The sequence below is a fragment of the Chiloscyllium plagiosum genome, chromosome 25 (genome assembly GCF_004010195.1).
Source record: "Chiloscyllium plagiosum isolate BGI_BamShark_2017 chromosome 25, ASM401019v2, whole genome shotgun sequence".
Classification (NCBI taxonomy): domain Eukaryota; kingdom Metazoa; phylum Chordata; class Chondrichthyes; order Orectolobiformes; family Hemiscylliidae; genus Chiloscyllium; species Chiloscyllium plagiosum.
Genome location: NC_057734.1, coordinates 51,060,874 through 51,075,696, shown reverse-complemented (window position 1 = coordinate 51,075,696; position 14,823 = coordinate 51,060,874). Strand labels below are relative to the sequence as shown.

General features: G+C 41.8%; 1 protein-coding gene across 3 annotated transcripts in view; it reads right to left on the bottom strand.

Annotated features, from left to right (window-relative positions):
- LOC122562879 (breakpoint cluster region protein-like) overlaps positions 1–11,684 on the bottom strand; it is a 477,748-nt gene extending 466,064 nt beyond the window's left edge. Inside the window, exon 1 of one of the 3 annotated variants that reach the window (XM_043716190.1) lies at positions 10,000–11,684. In XM_043716190.1, the coding sequence (XP_043572125.1) occupies positions 10,000–11,437 (1,438 nt within the window). In that variant the 5' untranslated portion in view covers positions 11,438–11,684. The remainder of the gene's footprint in view (positions 1–9,999) is intronic. The other 2 variants (XM_043716188.1, XM_043716189.1) reach the window with 2 other exon arrangements.
- Between the last annotated feature and the right edge of the window lie 3,139 nt (positions 11,685–14,823).

Here is a 14,823-nt window from a genome sequence, read left to right as displayed (position 1 = left end):
AGAGTGCAGTGGAGGCCGAGACGCTAAATGTCTTCAAGGCAGAGATTGATGAATTCTTGGTGTCACAAGGAATTAAGGGCTACGGGGAGAATGCGGGTAAGTGGAGTTGAAATGCCCATCAGGAGAAAGCGAGGACTGCAGATGCTAGAGATCAGAGCTGAAAATGTGTTGCTGGAAAAGCGCAGTAGGTCAGGCAGCATCCAAGGGGCAGGAGAATCAGCGTTTCGGGCATGAGCCCTTCTTCAGGAATTCCTGAAGGGCTCATGCTTGAAATGCCCATCAGCCATGATTGAATGGTGGAGTGGACTCAATGGGCCGAATGGCCTTACTTCCACTCCTATGTCTTATGGTCTTATCCTAGAGTCTCGCTTGTGGCCACAAAAATGCCTGTGCCCCTGACTATCAAATTCCCAATCACACCCAGTCCACAAAACTTCTCCTAAATTGGCAACTTCAAGTGGATATTGTAGGAACATTGTACATGATCATTTAGTAACATCCTAGCAACATGGTTAAGCATAAAACAAATTAGGGTTATAAATATATACTGTAACACAATAAGTGAGACTATTTGGAGGATGGGTGACTGCAGTATTCTAAAGAATCTGCCACTATTTAATATTTGCACAATGCTTTTAAGTAGATCAGTAAATACTCACTAGTCGTCTAAAGTCTACATAATGCTTGTAATATTTAACCGTTAATTCCACCTATTTCTTTATGGACACAATTTAAAAACATGCAACTGCAAATAATTTTGGTCAAAAGCAACTGCAAATTTCTAGCTCCAGATCAAGTGAGTTGCCACATAAATAGAATCAAGACTCCTCATTCCACAGAGTATCTGCTTCCATTCAAACAGATTTACATCTTAAATTCATCCATCTACCTTGGTCAGCAACCCTAAAATATCCTCTTTTTTTAAAAAACTCAGTTTTGAAATACTAAATTCCTTCCAACCTGGAAGTAACTCCAAGAAGAAAAACAAAAGAGTTTCAGATCTTACTTTATTTTGTGTGACATGTGAACAATTAAGTTTAATTCGAAGTTATGCACCCTTATTCTAAACGTATCCATCCCATCACATAATATTCCAACCTGGAAGTAACTCCAAGAAGAAAAACAAAAGAGTTTCAGATCTTACTTTATTTTGTGTGACATGTGAACAATTTTTAATTCGAAGTTATGCACCCTTATTCTATACGTATCCATCCCATCACATAATAACTTTTCTTTACCCCCTCTTTACCCCCTTCTGTTGTCAAATTCCACTGCTCTCATTCAGATATTGATTAGTTTTCCTATAGTATGGAAACAGGCCCTTCAGCCCAACAAGTCCACAGTAACCCGCTGAAGAATAACCCACCTAGACCCATTTCCCTACCCTACACTTTAACCCTGACTACTGTAACTAACACTATGGGCAATTGAGCATGGCCAATTCACCTGAACTGCATATCTTTTGGATTTTGAGAGGAAACCAGAGCACCCAGAGAAAACCCACACAGACATTGAGAGAACGTGCAAACTCCACACAGACAGTCGTCCGAGGTGGGAATCAAACCGGGGTCCCTGGCTCTGTGAGGCTGCAGTGCTAACCACAGCCACACACCCATAAATTGTGTGGGGCTCGATCGGGATTTGAACCTCTCGCACTTACTGCATCAGTCCAAAGCGAGAATCATACCCCTAAACCAACAGGCCACTTCACCAACCCAACGGGCATATTCTACCAATCCAATTCTCAAATCTGATCTTCAGTATTCCACAACCTTCCCACTACCTTTCAGCAGTTTCAGACATAACTCCTCCTTGGAACAGCCTCTCTTGGCATCTTCAGGAAGGCTCACTGAGAATACTTAGTCGTGGCTTATTACAAGCAACAACCTCAAATGCTCATTCCACTTTTGCCAAGTTTATCAGCCAAGGTGCCCACTGGGGGAAAACCTTCCCAATTTCCTTCATGTTCAACTAAACCCTCCCACTGAAAACTCTGTGGACTCTATCCGATCCACTGTCACAGCCCTCTTCACACCTGCATCCAGACCAAAGCTTTTGTTGACTTTACTGTTATGGTAATATCAACATCATGGCTTTGACAGGAACTGCTGAGATGCTGATGCCATTCCAGACCTAACATGGCAATGAAACAGCACTTATTACCAAACTGTACCTTGACCTGACCCTGCTCCTCTGGCATGTTTTTTGTCCTTTAAGCATCCCCTCACTTTGTCCCAGCTCCTCACCAGAGTTAAAATTCACATTCTCTTCCACCCATCCAAAAATGATAGAGGTATCGTTGAGGCATCTTCATGCTCTCCTCTCTTGGCCTCTGCACCAAATGACATTTTATCCTCAGTGAACTCAACTTCCATCTCAACTGCTCTGAGCTCTCAAACCTCCATCCACCTTAAATCTCTCTCCCAAGTAAATTCCAATTCCTCACGATATATCTACAATCAACCTCTTGACCTCATCATCTCACATGGTCTTGATATTCCCACTGTATCCATCACACACAAAATTATCGCTGATCACCTTCTTCTACAATTCACCACCCACATCCTCCACTTTATCACTTTCTGTATCGATGCTTGGAAGAAAGTTATCCCCCAATTGATATACAGCTGCACTTTCAAAACCACACCAACTAGCCACCAGTCCTCTATGCATCAAAATGTTTCATTTATAACAGATACATTCAACTGAACCTTTGTTTTTGATGCCCCTGTGAAAACTGCTCACTATTCTGGGATCTTCCTGCAAAAGAAATGCAAGATAACTTCTTTTCTGTACATCCTCTAATGGTCGCCCTGCCACAAACTCTCACCTCTTTCCAGTTTCTCTCCTAGTTTCCCTTGCAGCTTGTCCTTGCTCATCTTGTCCAGAACACCCACTTCCTTTACTCCTTACCCCATTTTCACTAAACTCAACGCCAAACAACTTACTAACCTGGTACAGATAATAACTGACAGTGCTAATGGTTTCCTCTCCCTTTAAAGTAGGAGTCATTATGCCTCTCCACAAAACATTCACAATTACAGCAAACGTTGCTTTAATTGGCACCTTACGAACCAGCAAAAATTATATACCTGAAATACAGAGGTTTACCATAATACATGATCTACCACGATTTTTGATGTACCACAAGTAGCCAGTGGAAGGTCCGAGTGAGAAGGCTCTCTGCCATTAAACCTTATTTAAGGCAAAGTTGCATTATTATTTAAGTGATTTATTCCATAAATGAAGTATAACAGTGCTGTGTATACTCCCTACATTATGTTTCTATTACTTAGCATGTGCCTTTACACTGATTATGTGGACCACTTGATCAAACTGAATATTTGATCAACCTGCACACCCCTGTCCCACAGGTGCCAGTTAATAAAAGTTTTGCTGTAATTCCAAGTCCCTTGATAGCTATCACACCACCACTTCCTTTCCACTCAAAATCCTGGAATATGCTGTTTCTCCCCCCAACCCCAGTCCGATCCTATTTGTCTCAATAATCTTCCAAGAATCCTTGGGGAAAAGAAACATTGCAGAGGACTGGAAAACTGCCAATGTAACACCCTTTTTCAAAAAAGGGGGGCAAAAAAAAACTGGTAACCATCAACCAGTTAGCTCAAGTCATCACTGTTATAAAGGAAGTCATAGTAAAGCATTCAGAAATACATAATACACAAAGTCAGCATGGCTTCATTAAGGGAAAATCATGACTGACAAATATACAGATGAACCTCAATTATCCGAAGAACACAGGCTGGGAGTATTTCATTTAGTTAATCGAATGCTGGATAACATAGAAGAAGGGCTCATGCCCGAAACGTCGATTCTCCTGCTCCTTGGATGCTGCCTGACCTGCTGCGCTTTTCCAGCAACACATTTTCAGCTCTGATCTCCAGCATCTACAGTCCTCACTTTCTCCTATAACATAGTTTAGCCAAGCATCGGGACCTTGCAATCTTGCCGAATAATCCAATATTCAGATAAATCAAATGCCAGATAATCGAGATTCCTCTGTAACAGCATTCTTTGAGAAGGCTAACAAGTAGAACACAAAGGTGAACCAGCAGATGTAATATATTGGAATTTCCAAAATGTGCTTACTCAGGCACCACAAGATTAGGCTGCTTGGATATGAGCTCATGGTGTTGGAGGTAGCTTATTTAATGGTTAGAGGATTAGCTAACCAATGGAAAACAGAGTTGAAATTGGGGGTATTTTCAGAATACAACCTCTAATTAACGTGGTCTTTACAAGGTTCAGTGTTGGGACCACAATTAGTTACAAAATATATTAATGCAGTGGATAACACAAGTAAACATACAATAGCCAAGTTTGCAGATAGCACAAAAATAGGTGCGAAGGCAAGCGGAGAGGATGAAACAATATCTTCAGTGAGATATAAAGTTTAAACAAATGGGCACAAATTTTGTAGGTGGAATACAATGTGGAAAAATGCAAGATCTTACTCTTCAGCATGCAAGAATAGAACTGAATATTATTTAAACGGAGAAAATTTGTAGAAAGCTGCAACAGAGGGAGTTAGGAGTTCTCACGCATAAATCACAAAAAGTTAACATAACTTCAGCAGGTAATAGGAAAGGCAAATGGACAATTAGCCTTTATTTCAAAGAGAATGGAGTATAAGAATAGGGATGTCTTGCTAAAACAATAGAAGCTCCTAGACAGACCACATCTGCAATACTGTGAACAGTTTTGGTCCCCTTATTTGAGGAATGTTATACTGGCATTTGAGGAAGTCCAAAGAAGGTTCACAAGGTTGATTCAAGGTAAGGAGGGATTTTCTTATGGGTCTGTTGGGCTTGTACTCATTGGTATTTAGAAGAATGAAAGGCGACCTTACCGAAACATACAAAATTCTTAGCAGGCTTCAGAGTGGATATGGAGAAGTTGCTTTTGCTTTTGGGAGATTCTGGGATTGGAGGCTATAACCTCAGAGTAGGGATCAGCAATTTGAAACAGATGAAGAATTTTACTCTCTCAGATGATAATAAATCTGTAAATGTTTTTATCACGGAACACTATCAAGGCTTGATGGTTAAGTATATTCAAAACTGAGATAGACAGTCAGGAAGGGTTATGGGGATAGGCAGGAATGTGGAATTGAGGATTATCTCACTAAATGGCAAAGCAGACTCGAGGGGCTGACTGGCCTACTTCTGCTCCGACATCTTACGGTCTTAAAGAACTTTGTGCTCAAATCTCTCCAAACATGTTTCCACCCCAACAAAATCCAAAACAGCTCTTATCAGAGTTACAAATGTGACAGTGACTAAAGGTAAACTACTCCCAGTTATCCATCGCAACCTGTCACCACACCACATCATCCTCATCTAATGTATCATCATGCAGTTGAACAGGACTCCCTCACCTGTTCCACATTCTTATCCAATCATAACTGCATTATTTACAATGGTTCCTTTTCCTGCTCCTACATCAACACCTCTGGTATTCCCAAAGATAGAGCTTGATCCTCTCCTATATTGTATCTACAAGCTGTTCTCAGTCAACTCAATTGCACGGTATTAGTTTTCATAACCATACTGTCAACATTCAGTTTTACCTCAGCACCATCCTTCTCAAATTCTCCATAACTGCTAAATTAACAGACTGCTCATTTGGTCCTGATATCTGATAAGCAAAACTTATTTCCAAATAAACATTGAAACTACCAAAGCCATTGTCTCTGGACTATGTTCCCAGCTACAAACTCTGGCCCTCTGTCAGTCTGGACTGTTCGAAACTTTGATGTCATAAATTACACCAAGAGCTCAAACTGCAATTTTTGAGAAAATTTGTAGCTCAGGTTGAGATTCAAGTTGTAAGTTTGCTCACTGAGCTGGTACGTTTGTTCTCAGACGTTTCGTCACCATCATCAACGAGCCTCTGCTGAAGCGCTGGTGTTCTGTCCCGCTTTCTATTTATGTACTCTGGTCTGTTAAGGTGGGTGATATCATTCCCGGTTCTTTGTCTCAAAGGTTGGTAAATGGGGTCCAAATCAATGTGCTTATTGATGGACCTCCGGATTGAATGTCTGGCCTCTAGGAATTCCTGTGTGTGTCTCTGTTTAGCCTGTCCTAGGATGAATGCGTTGTCCTAGTCGAACTGGTGTCTTTCTTCGATTGTGTGTAAGGATACTAGTGAAAGCTGGTTATGTCTTTTGGTGGCGAGTTGGTGTTTGTGCATCATAGTGGCTAGTATTCTGCCTGTCTGTCAGATATAGTGTATGTTGTAGTCCTTGCAAAGTATTTTGTATATGACATTCGCTTTGCTAGTTGTTGGTACAGGGTCCTTTAAGATCATCAGTAGCTGTTTCAGTATGTTGGGAGGTTTGTGGGCTACCTTGTAGGTTGGAGTGGTCTGGTAGTCACCTCCAAGATGTCTTTAATGTATGGTATTGTGGCTACAGTCTCGGGGCATATTGTGTCTTCTTGTTTGGGTTTATTGTTTAAGAATCGGCGGACTGTGTTTATCAGGTACCCGTTGTTAAATACGCAGTACAGAACATAGAATATTACAGCGCAGTACGGGCCCTTTGGCCCTAGACGTTGCGCCAGCCTGTAAAACCAATCTGAATCCCATCTAACCTACACTATTCCATTCTCGTCCATATGCCTATTCAATGACCATTTAAATGCCCATAAAGTTGACAAGTCTACAACTGTTGCAGACAGTGCATCCCACATACAGATATTTTTCTTCTGCTGCTCATAGTTCTTGGGTGGGCTGCAGTGTGTGGTGGCACATTTAAATAATGTCCTGACGCAGCTCCATTGTAGCTGTTAGGATCATTTCTCCGGTAGTTGAATATCTGGTCTGTGTGTGTTGCTTTCCTGTAGACACTGGTCCACAGTTCGCCATTAACTGTTCATTCCACTGTGACATCTAGGAAGGGGAGTCTGTTGTTATTCTCTTCCTCTTTGGTGAACCTTATACCAGTAAGGATGTTGTTAATTATATTGCAGGTTTCCTCTAATTTGTTCCGTTTCATGATGACAAAGGCATCATCCATATAGTGGACCCAAAGTATGGGACGCATCATGGCGAGAGCTGTTCGTTCTAGTCTCTGCATCACTGCTTCTGCTAAGAATCCTGATATTGGTAATCCCATGAGTGTCCCATTGATTTGTTTGTAGGTCTTGTCATTGAAGGTGAAGTAGGTAGTGAGGCACAGATCTACTAGCTTGAGAATGCCGACCTTGCTGATGGAGTTGGTGGTGTCTGGTGTTTATGTCCTTTGTTCATCTAGTGTTTCTTTGGTCAATGGAGAACTGCAGACCAGCATCTACAGAAAAGCAACACACACAGACCAGATACTCAACTTACAGGGGCAATCATCCCAACACCCACACACAGAGCTGCATCAGGACACTATTTAAACGAGCCACAATGCACTGCAGCCCACCCAGGAACTACGAGCAGGAGAAGAAAAATACCTATACAGCGTGTTCAACAACAGGTACCCAATAAACACCGTCCGATTCTTAAACAATAAACTCAAACAAGAAGACAACACACCCAGAGACTGTAGCCACACTACCATACATCAAAGACATTTCGGAGATGACTACAAGATTACTACAACCTTTTGGCATCATGGCAGCCCACAAACCTACCAAACACACAAACAGCTACTGATGATCCTAAAAGGACCCTGTACCAACCACCAGCAAATCGAACATCATATACAATATATCCTGCAAAGACTACAACAAACACTACATAGGACAGACAGGCAGAAAACTAGCCACCAGGATACAACAGCACCAACTAGCCACCAAAAGACATAACCAGCTATCACTTGTATCCTTACACACAGTCGAAGAAAGACACCAGTTCGACTGGAACAATGCATCCATCCTAGGTCAGGCTAAACAGAGACACGCACGGGAATTCCTAGAGGCCTGGCATTCAAACCGGAACTCTATCAATAAACACATCCATCTGGACCCCACTTACCAACCTCTGAGAAAAATAACCAGAAATGATATCACCCACCTTAACAGACCAAGATACATAAATAGAAAGCAGGACAGAACACCAGCATGTCCACGGAGGCTCAATGATGATGTTACCTATCATGGTGACAAAATGTCAGAGCAAACCTACCAGCTCTGCAAGCAAATTTACAACCAGAGCTCAAAGTTATGTAATCATTAAGACTGTCTTTTATCGCCTCTATAACATTTTCCCATTAACCAGGTCTTGCCTCAACTCACCTGCTGTTGAAACCCTTATTCATGCCTTTGTTATCTTTGGCTGACCATTGTGATGCAGTTTTGACAGACCTCCAACAGAGGTAACCCAAAACACTGCTGCCTGGGTTCCTACTTGCGCCAAGTCATTTTCACAATTAGCCGTGCTCTTAACCATGTTTGAAAAATTCTCAACTTTGATTTTGAATTTCTATTCGGACTCTTGTAATCTCCTCCATCTCCACAATTTTCTATGAGGTGTCCTAATTCTGGCTCTTCCTGAGCATCCCAAATATTAATTTTTTTTCACCAATGGCCAAGCTTACTGCAGTGAAGGCCTGAAGCTGTGGAATCCCTTACATCAACCTCTCCACGTCTCTTTCTTATTTTAAGACATTACTTACGACCTAGTTCTTTAGCCAAGACTTTGACCGTCTGTCCCACTAACACATTTCATAGCTTCACATCAAATTTACTTTGTCATATTTCTGTAAAGTGTTATGTTCAAGTTTATTATATTAAACACATTATATAAATTAAATGCAAGTTGTTTTAAAAAATATTGTTTCACCTATGCAACAATGTGACACCTGAAAGCACAACCTTTGTGGGGCAGGCTAACTATTTCCCCCAATGAATTAATTTTGGGTACGAGTAAGAAGCACTACTGAATGAAACTATATGAAGTAGATGAATGTAGTTTAGCCAAGACTAGAAATAACCAAAGTGTTTAGAATCAATAAGCCCTGTAGTGGTAATCGTGGTATTCATAAAAATATGCAATATAAAAAAAATACATTAATGTCAATGCGATAGATTTTAAATGTAATGAAAAGATCACTCAAACATTTTGTAGGATTAGAAAAGAAGAATATCAATGTTGTGGGTTTATAAAACTTAAGAAAGACCACACCCTGGTTGAAAAGCTCAAAAACACATACCCTTAATGCAACCTCATACTGCCAACTCAATTTGTAAACATTTACACTGTAGCAGAAATGACAGCTTCCTGCACACGTATTTCCAAAGCAGGACTAGCACTTGCAATCCTTTGGAAATAACAGTGCCTCCTTAACTGACAAACAGATTGTGGAAAAGGTAACTAATAATCTTCAGGGAAAGCAGTTGCACAATCACATCTGCTCCTTGAATTTATAAACATTCTTACATTAATACGTACTTGAGAATATCTGGTACTACATTTTACTTGATGTTTATTTCCAACACATAATTAACCAGATTTGAATTCAATGGCTCCAAAGTCCATTAGTTCATGTTAACCTACAGAGTCCCACCAGCAATAACTCAATATTTGAATTTTACTTTTCCCTTACAGATCAGACACTAATCTTAACAATTCATTCAGTTACAAAAAACATTTGTAATTCGTGCATATTTCCTCATGCATTGCTTTGGTTTCAAGACTGATGATAAATTGAAATAGTTAAAAAGATTTCTTATGTCAATAAACCTATACTAAAAGCAAAATATTGCTGATGCTGAAAATGTTTAATTAAAACAGAAAATGCCAGAGAAACTCAGCAAGTATGGCAGTATCTGTGGAGAGAGAAACAGAGTTAACATTATGACTAGTTGGACTCTCTACACAAACGTGAACACTATTAGAAAAACAATAGTTGTAAATTGAATTGCAAAATACTAGGTGCTACCAATAGTGTAAAAAAGTGTAATCTGTGGCTCACCTTCAATGGTTTGTGTGTTTATTACCTCTATTTTTAATTTTCTCTCAGAAAACAACAGTTGAAAACATGATTACCTGGGTCTCCATGGAAACTGTCCTCTTCAGTACTCCTGTGGGCAAGATCAGCTTCAGTTGTCCAAATTTGTCCTGACTTCCTGAGACCAACCACCATTGCTTCCTGTACAGTAACTTGGTGTTTGTGTCGCTTTTGTGACTGTGGGGTGGGTGGACTGCTACTATCAAAAGATTGTTGCGAGTTTTGAGAGGGAGACCGACTTTTTTCCCGAAAAGTATGATAGGTGGTGGGGCTGGGAGAAACATGACTCGACTGGCCAGAAGAAAAATCATCCTCACTTGAAGTTAAATTTTCATTTGAACTGCAGTCTGGAGTATACCCTCCACCAACATCATCAGCACCAGGTGAATAGGACCTCCGAGGCCATGTTAGATGTTTCTCATGATCTCTCGTGCTCTGAAATCTTCCACAGTCTCTCAAGACACCACTGGGTTTACTATCACTATCTTGCATCATTCCACCAATATAAACACTTTCATATGGCTGGAATTCTTGCTGCCAAGGTTCCTTGTCAGGTTTGCCTCCATTGGCAGTGGCACGAATAAGATTATCCTTCAAGAATCTAGGATTCAGATCCATGTCATCATACTCTGGGTCGTACCCAGAGTTGCTGTCTGTTGACCTACCTCTGTATGTGGGCTTGCGGTAGTCCACTGATCCCACAGTACTGGGGAAAGAGTGTAATGATCTCTTCCGCTCCATCTGCATGGCCTGACTCCCAATTGTACTGATCTTGTCAGATACCTCCTTGTCATTGACTTTCACCAATCCTTTTTCATGATGGTACTCTACATTGACATACAGAGGTTTTTCCATACCTTTGCCATCCCCAGCAGAGTGGGAATTGGTTCTCTTGATTCTTTCAAAATTGGACCTCAATGCAGCCACACTTGTGCCAGCTCCAGCTTTATCTTTTTTCTCAATCTGTTCACAATCTTGGCTGAAACCTCGTCCTGGGTCCCTCTCTGGCGTTGCGATCGCCCTCCTCGTTGAGGACGCCCTCTGTCTGGTTGGTGAGCTTTCCATCTCACCTCTGGTGTCTATCGTCCCCTCTACCCCTTCGGTTTGCCTCTTTGAATTGCCCTCTCCGGGGAGGCACGCAGGTTCCTCCCCTTCCCCAGAGGCAGGATGATGATGATGATGATGCAAAGAGTCCTGAGGCATCTCATCGTCTTGTTCCATTAGGACCGTGGACTTTCTGAAACCCCATCGTTGCTTGTCGTAGCTCTTCTTCTCCTTGGCCAGCAGCGTCTGGAGGTAAATCATGCGAAACCGCTCCTTGTTTACCTCCAGCTCCAGTTTCCGAATGCTGCATTTACAGCTCTCCAGCTCTTGCTCAATGTCGCCGACGCTCTTTAGCTCCATCTTGGGCGGCTCAGAGTCGGGGAACTGAGCCTTCCAGGCTTCCACGAATCCCACTGGTTCCACCATTTTCATCGCAAGGGGACGGCCGAACAACGACAGCGAAGGCAACTCATCCACCCCGGGCACAACGAGAGCCAAATCCAGGGCCGACCACCTCCCCCCACTCCTGGCTAACGCGCGCTCCCGGTCACCGTTAGCAGCGACGGTTCGCGGCCGCTCGCGCCGCCTCTCACGCCCATTCCCCTCGCGGGACAAACAAAGCGCCGCCCCCACCCTCTCGCTCGCGCCCAGCGGAAAGGCGGGCTCACAAACCGCGATTGACGTGGCAAGCAACCAATCATCACCTCGTTGTCCTTCCCCGACCACTTTTCAAATGATGTGGAGGTGCTGGTGCTGGTGCTGGTGCTGGACTGGGGTGTACATTGCACAAAGCCAGATTATAGTCCAACAGGTTTATTTGGAAGCACTAGCTTTCGGAGCGTTGTTCCTTCATCAGGTAGCTGTGGATCAGACCATAAGACACAGAAATTATAGCAAAAGATTACAGTCATGCAACTGAAATAATGTATTAAATAAACCTAGATTTCTGTCAAGTCTTTCATCTTTTAGAATGGGTTGCAGGTTTCCGTTTATTAATATGTAAATCCCAGAACTTCTTTTAAGTCACATTCACGAGATAGCTTAAGGTTTTATTTTTAAAAAAAGACACCTCAGCTCAAACAATGCATGAAAGGTGTGAGGTTAGAGTCTGTCTCTATCGCAATCTTGAGTCAGACTGGTTCTATTGCCGAAGTGGAATTTACAAAATATTACATGGATTGACTTCCAAATAAACCTGTTGGATTATAACCTGGTGTTGTGTGATTTTTATCTTTTAAAATGACCTGCGCCCGGGCCATAGGCCAGGATGTGGGCTGTTTTAGGTGGTCTGCTTTTAATTTTTCTGAATGTGTCTGTTCTTGGCGATGTTTGCCCCCAGTATGGCAGAAGTTTATCGGCCATTCTTCACATGTGAATCTGCCCACTACCTCAGGCATCATGGCTGCCCCCAACCATGTGTGTTTGCTGTAAGGCGTACATTTACGTAGCCCCATTCACAACCTCAGGGTGCGCCTAAATGAGTTCACAGCCCATGATGTGCTTTGAGAGTCTGGTGGTTTGTTACAAAATACAAAACACAGCCTAATTTGCCAACGTCAACATCCCAATAACATCAATGAGACAAATGACCAAATAAAATGCCTTAATAATTTTGAATAAATATTGGCTGGAACGTTGGTGAGTGTGCCCCTGCTCTTGCTCAAATTGTGTGAAAGCAGATGTGTTAATGGCTGAATTTACTATTTCAATCAAAAGACAGCACCTGTGACCATGCTGTACTCAGTTTCAGCTACACAATATACACCCTGAATTTCTGGAATATAGTTGAACGTATAACTTTCTGACACAGACGAGAGCAGCGAGATCTATCAACCGAGCCAAGGTCAATATTAAATATTTTTTACATTGAAATTTATCATGTTACAGCAAACATTTTACCAGAAGTTGTAGTTCGGTGTAGAATACCAAAGTTTTGGGGATTACAAGTGTCTTTATGCAGTCTGTTTGTTTAAAGGGTTTAAAGATGCTATTTTTCTGAGACAGATATCTGACTGAAGGGTTTTGACAATGTTTAGAATTGGATTGGGGATTATGGTGAGGCATTGCATAGCTCATAGCTGCTGAGTTGACTAGACTATCAGATGGAGAAAGTGAGGTCTGCAGATGCTGGAGATCAGAGATGGAAATGTGTTGCTGGAAAAGCGCAGCAGGTCAGGCAGCATCTAGGGAACAGGAGAATCGACGTTTCGGGCATTAGCCCTTCAACTCTCGTCCCGAGGGCACACAAAGGGTCCCAAACTCCAACTTTGCAAAACCACGAGAAACTGGACCTCAGCAAAAATCAGTCTGCGAGAGAGACATGAGGAAATTGGGAAAATGACTCTGCAAAGTAACAGGAAAATGTTTTCCCGTGATTTAATACTGCGGCTGGACTATCAGATCCCCAGTTAATTAGAGGGAATTTATGAGTTTAAGTGGTCAAGATAACTACACGCAATGGTGTTGATATTGTTAATCAGAGAAGTTATGACACACATCTGGAATAAATGGAAGTTAAACACAGGCCTCCTGTCTCGGGAGATGTGGCAATACCACAGTGCCATAAGACTGCATATCTGGACCATGCAGTTGGATATTGGATGATGTATGGTCCAAGAAATGTAGTCTTCTTAAATTTGCTTGAATAACTTTGGGATTGGAGAGGAAATTTCCAAGGTTTTCTAGTCAGGATGTTCCTGAAGAGTATTGTCATGGTTTATTAGAAAACATGCAGACTGCACAGGACAGGTAGATCAGCTAAGCGTTGCCCGTCCTTTAACAAACAAAAGCAGACATTACTGGAAAATCTCAGCAGATCTGGCAGCAATTGTAAAGAGAATGCAGTTTTAATTTCAAGACCACTGACTATTGTTTTTGGCTGTTTCAGACCTCCAGTATCCACGGTTCTTTGTTTTATTTTACCTGTCCTTTGTTCTGTTCGTTGCTTCCCCCCCCCCCCCCCAGTTTGTATTAAATTGAACTGTCTCACCCAACAGCACTAAAGGCTGCATTTGCTGTAAATACCAGTGAAAGAAACTTTGTTATTGTTGAATTTTCTTTCTGGAAAGTACCGACAGGACCATATGCGTTAGTTAAGTACTGTATGTCAAAACTCTCGTCCCGAGGGCACACAAAGGGTCCCAAACTCCAACTTTGCAAAACCACGAGAAACTGGACCTCAGCAAAAATCAGTCTGCGAGAGAGACATGAGGAAATTGGGAAAATGACTCTGCAAAGTAACAGGAAAATGTTTTCCCGTGATTTAATACTGCGGCTGGACAATTTGCTAGACAGAACGCCATCTGGTGTCAGAGTTACAAACTGGGAATCGTACATGTCAGATATTTCAGTATAATATCTCCGAAGCAAACGATTTTGCGTTCAAAAAATTAAAATGCGCTCTGTTTGAAAAGCTTGGTTCGCGATCTCAGCCAAGTGAGCTCTATTTCAATCGTCACATACTTCCAACTTCTCTTAGAAACATTCAATCCAGAAAAAGTCAACTTTCAACTGTGAGTAGCTTACTAAAACAATATCTATAAAACGAAGTGTTTGAAAAAGCCCAGCATTGAAATATTTTCTGATTGCTCCCTTTACAGTGCTGAAGTGGTACTATTTCAGTATTTGACCGTGCTTCCTCCAAATTTTCTGGTGAGTGCCTAAATGAAAATACGGATTTTGTGTCCTCAGGTTGTGGGCTGGAGCTGTCTAATCTTTTGAAGCAGGAGACCAGACTTCGCTAAGCAAAGTGTATCTCCAAGTCACACTGTGTCACCTGTATAAAAAAAAACTGTGGCGTTGTCAAATTTTCTCTCAGC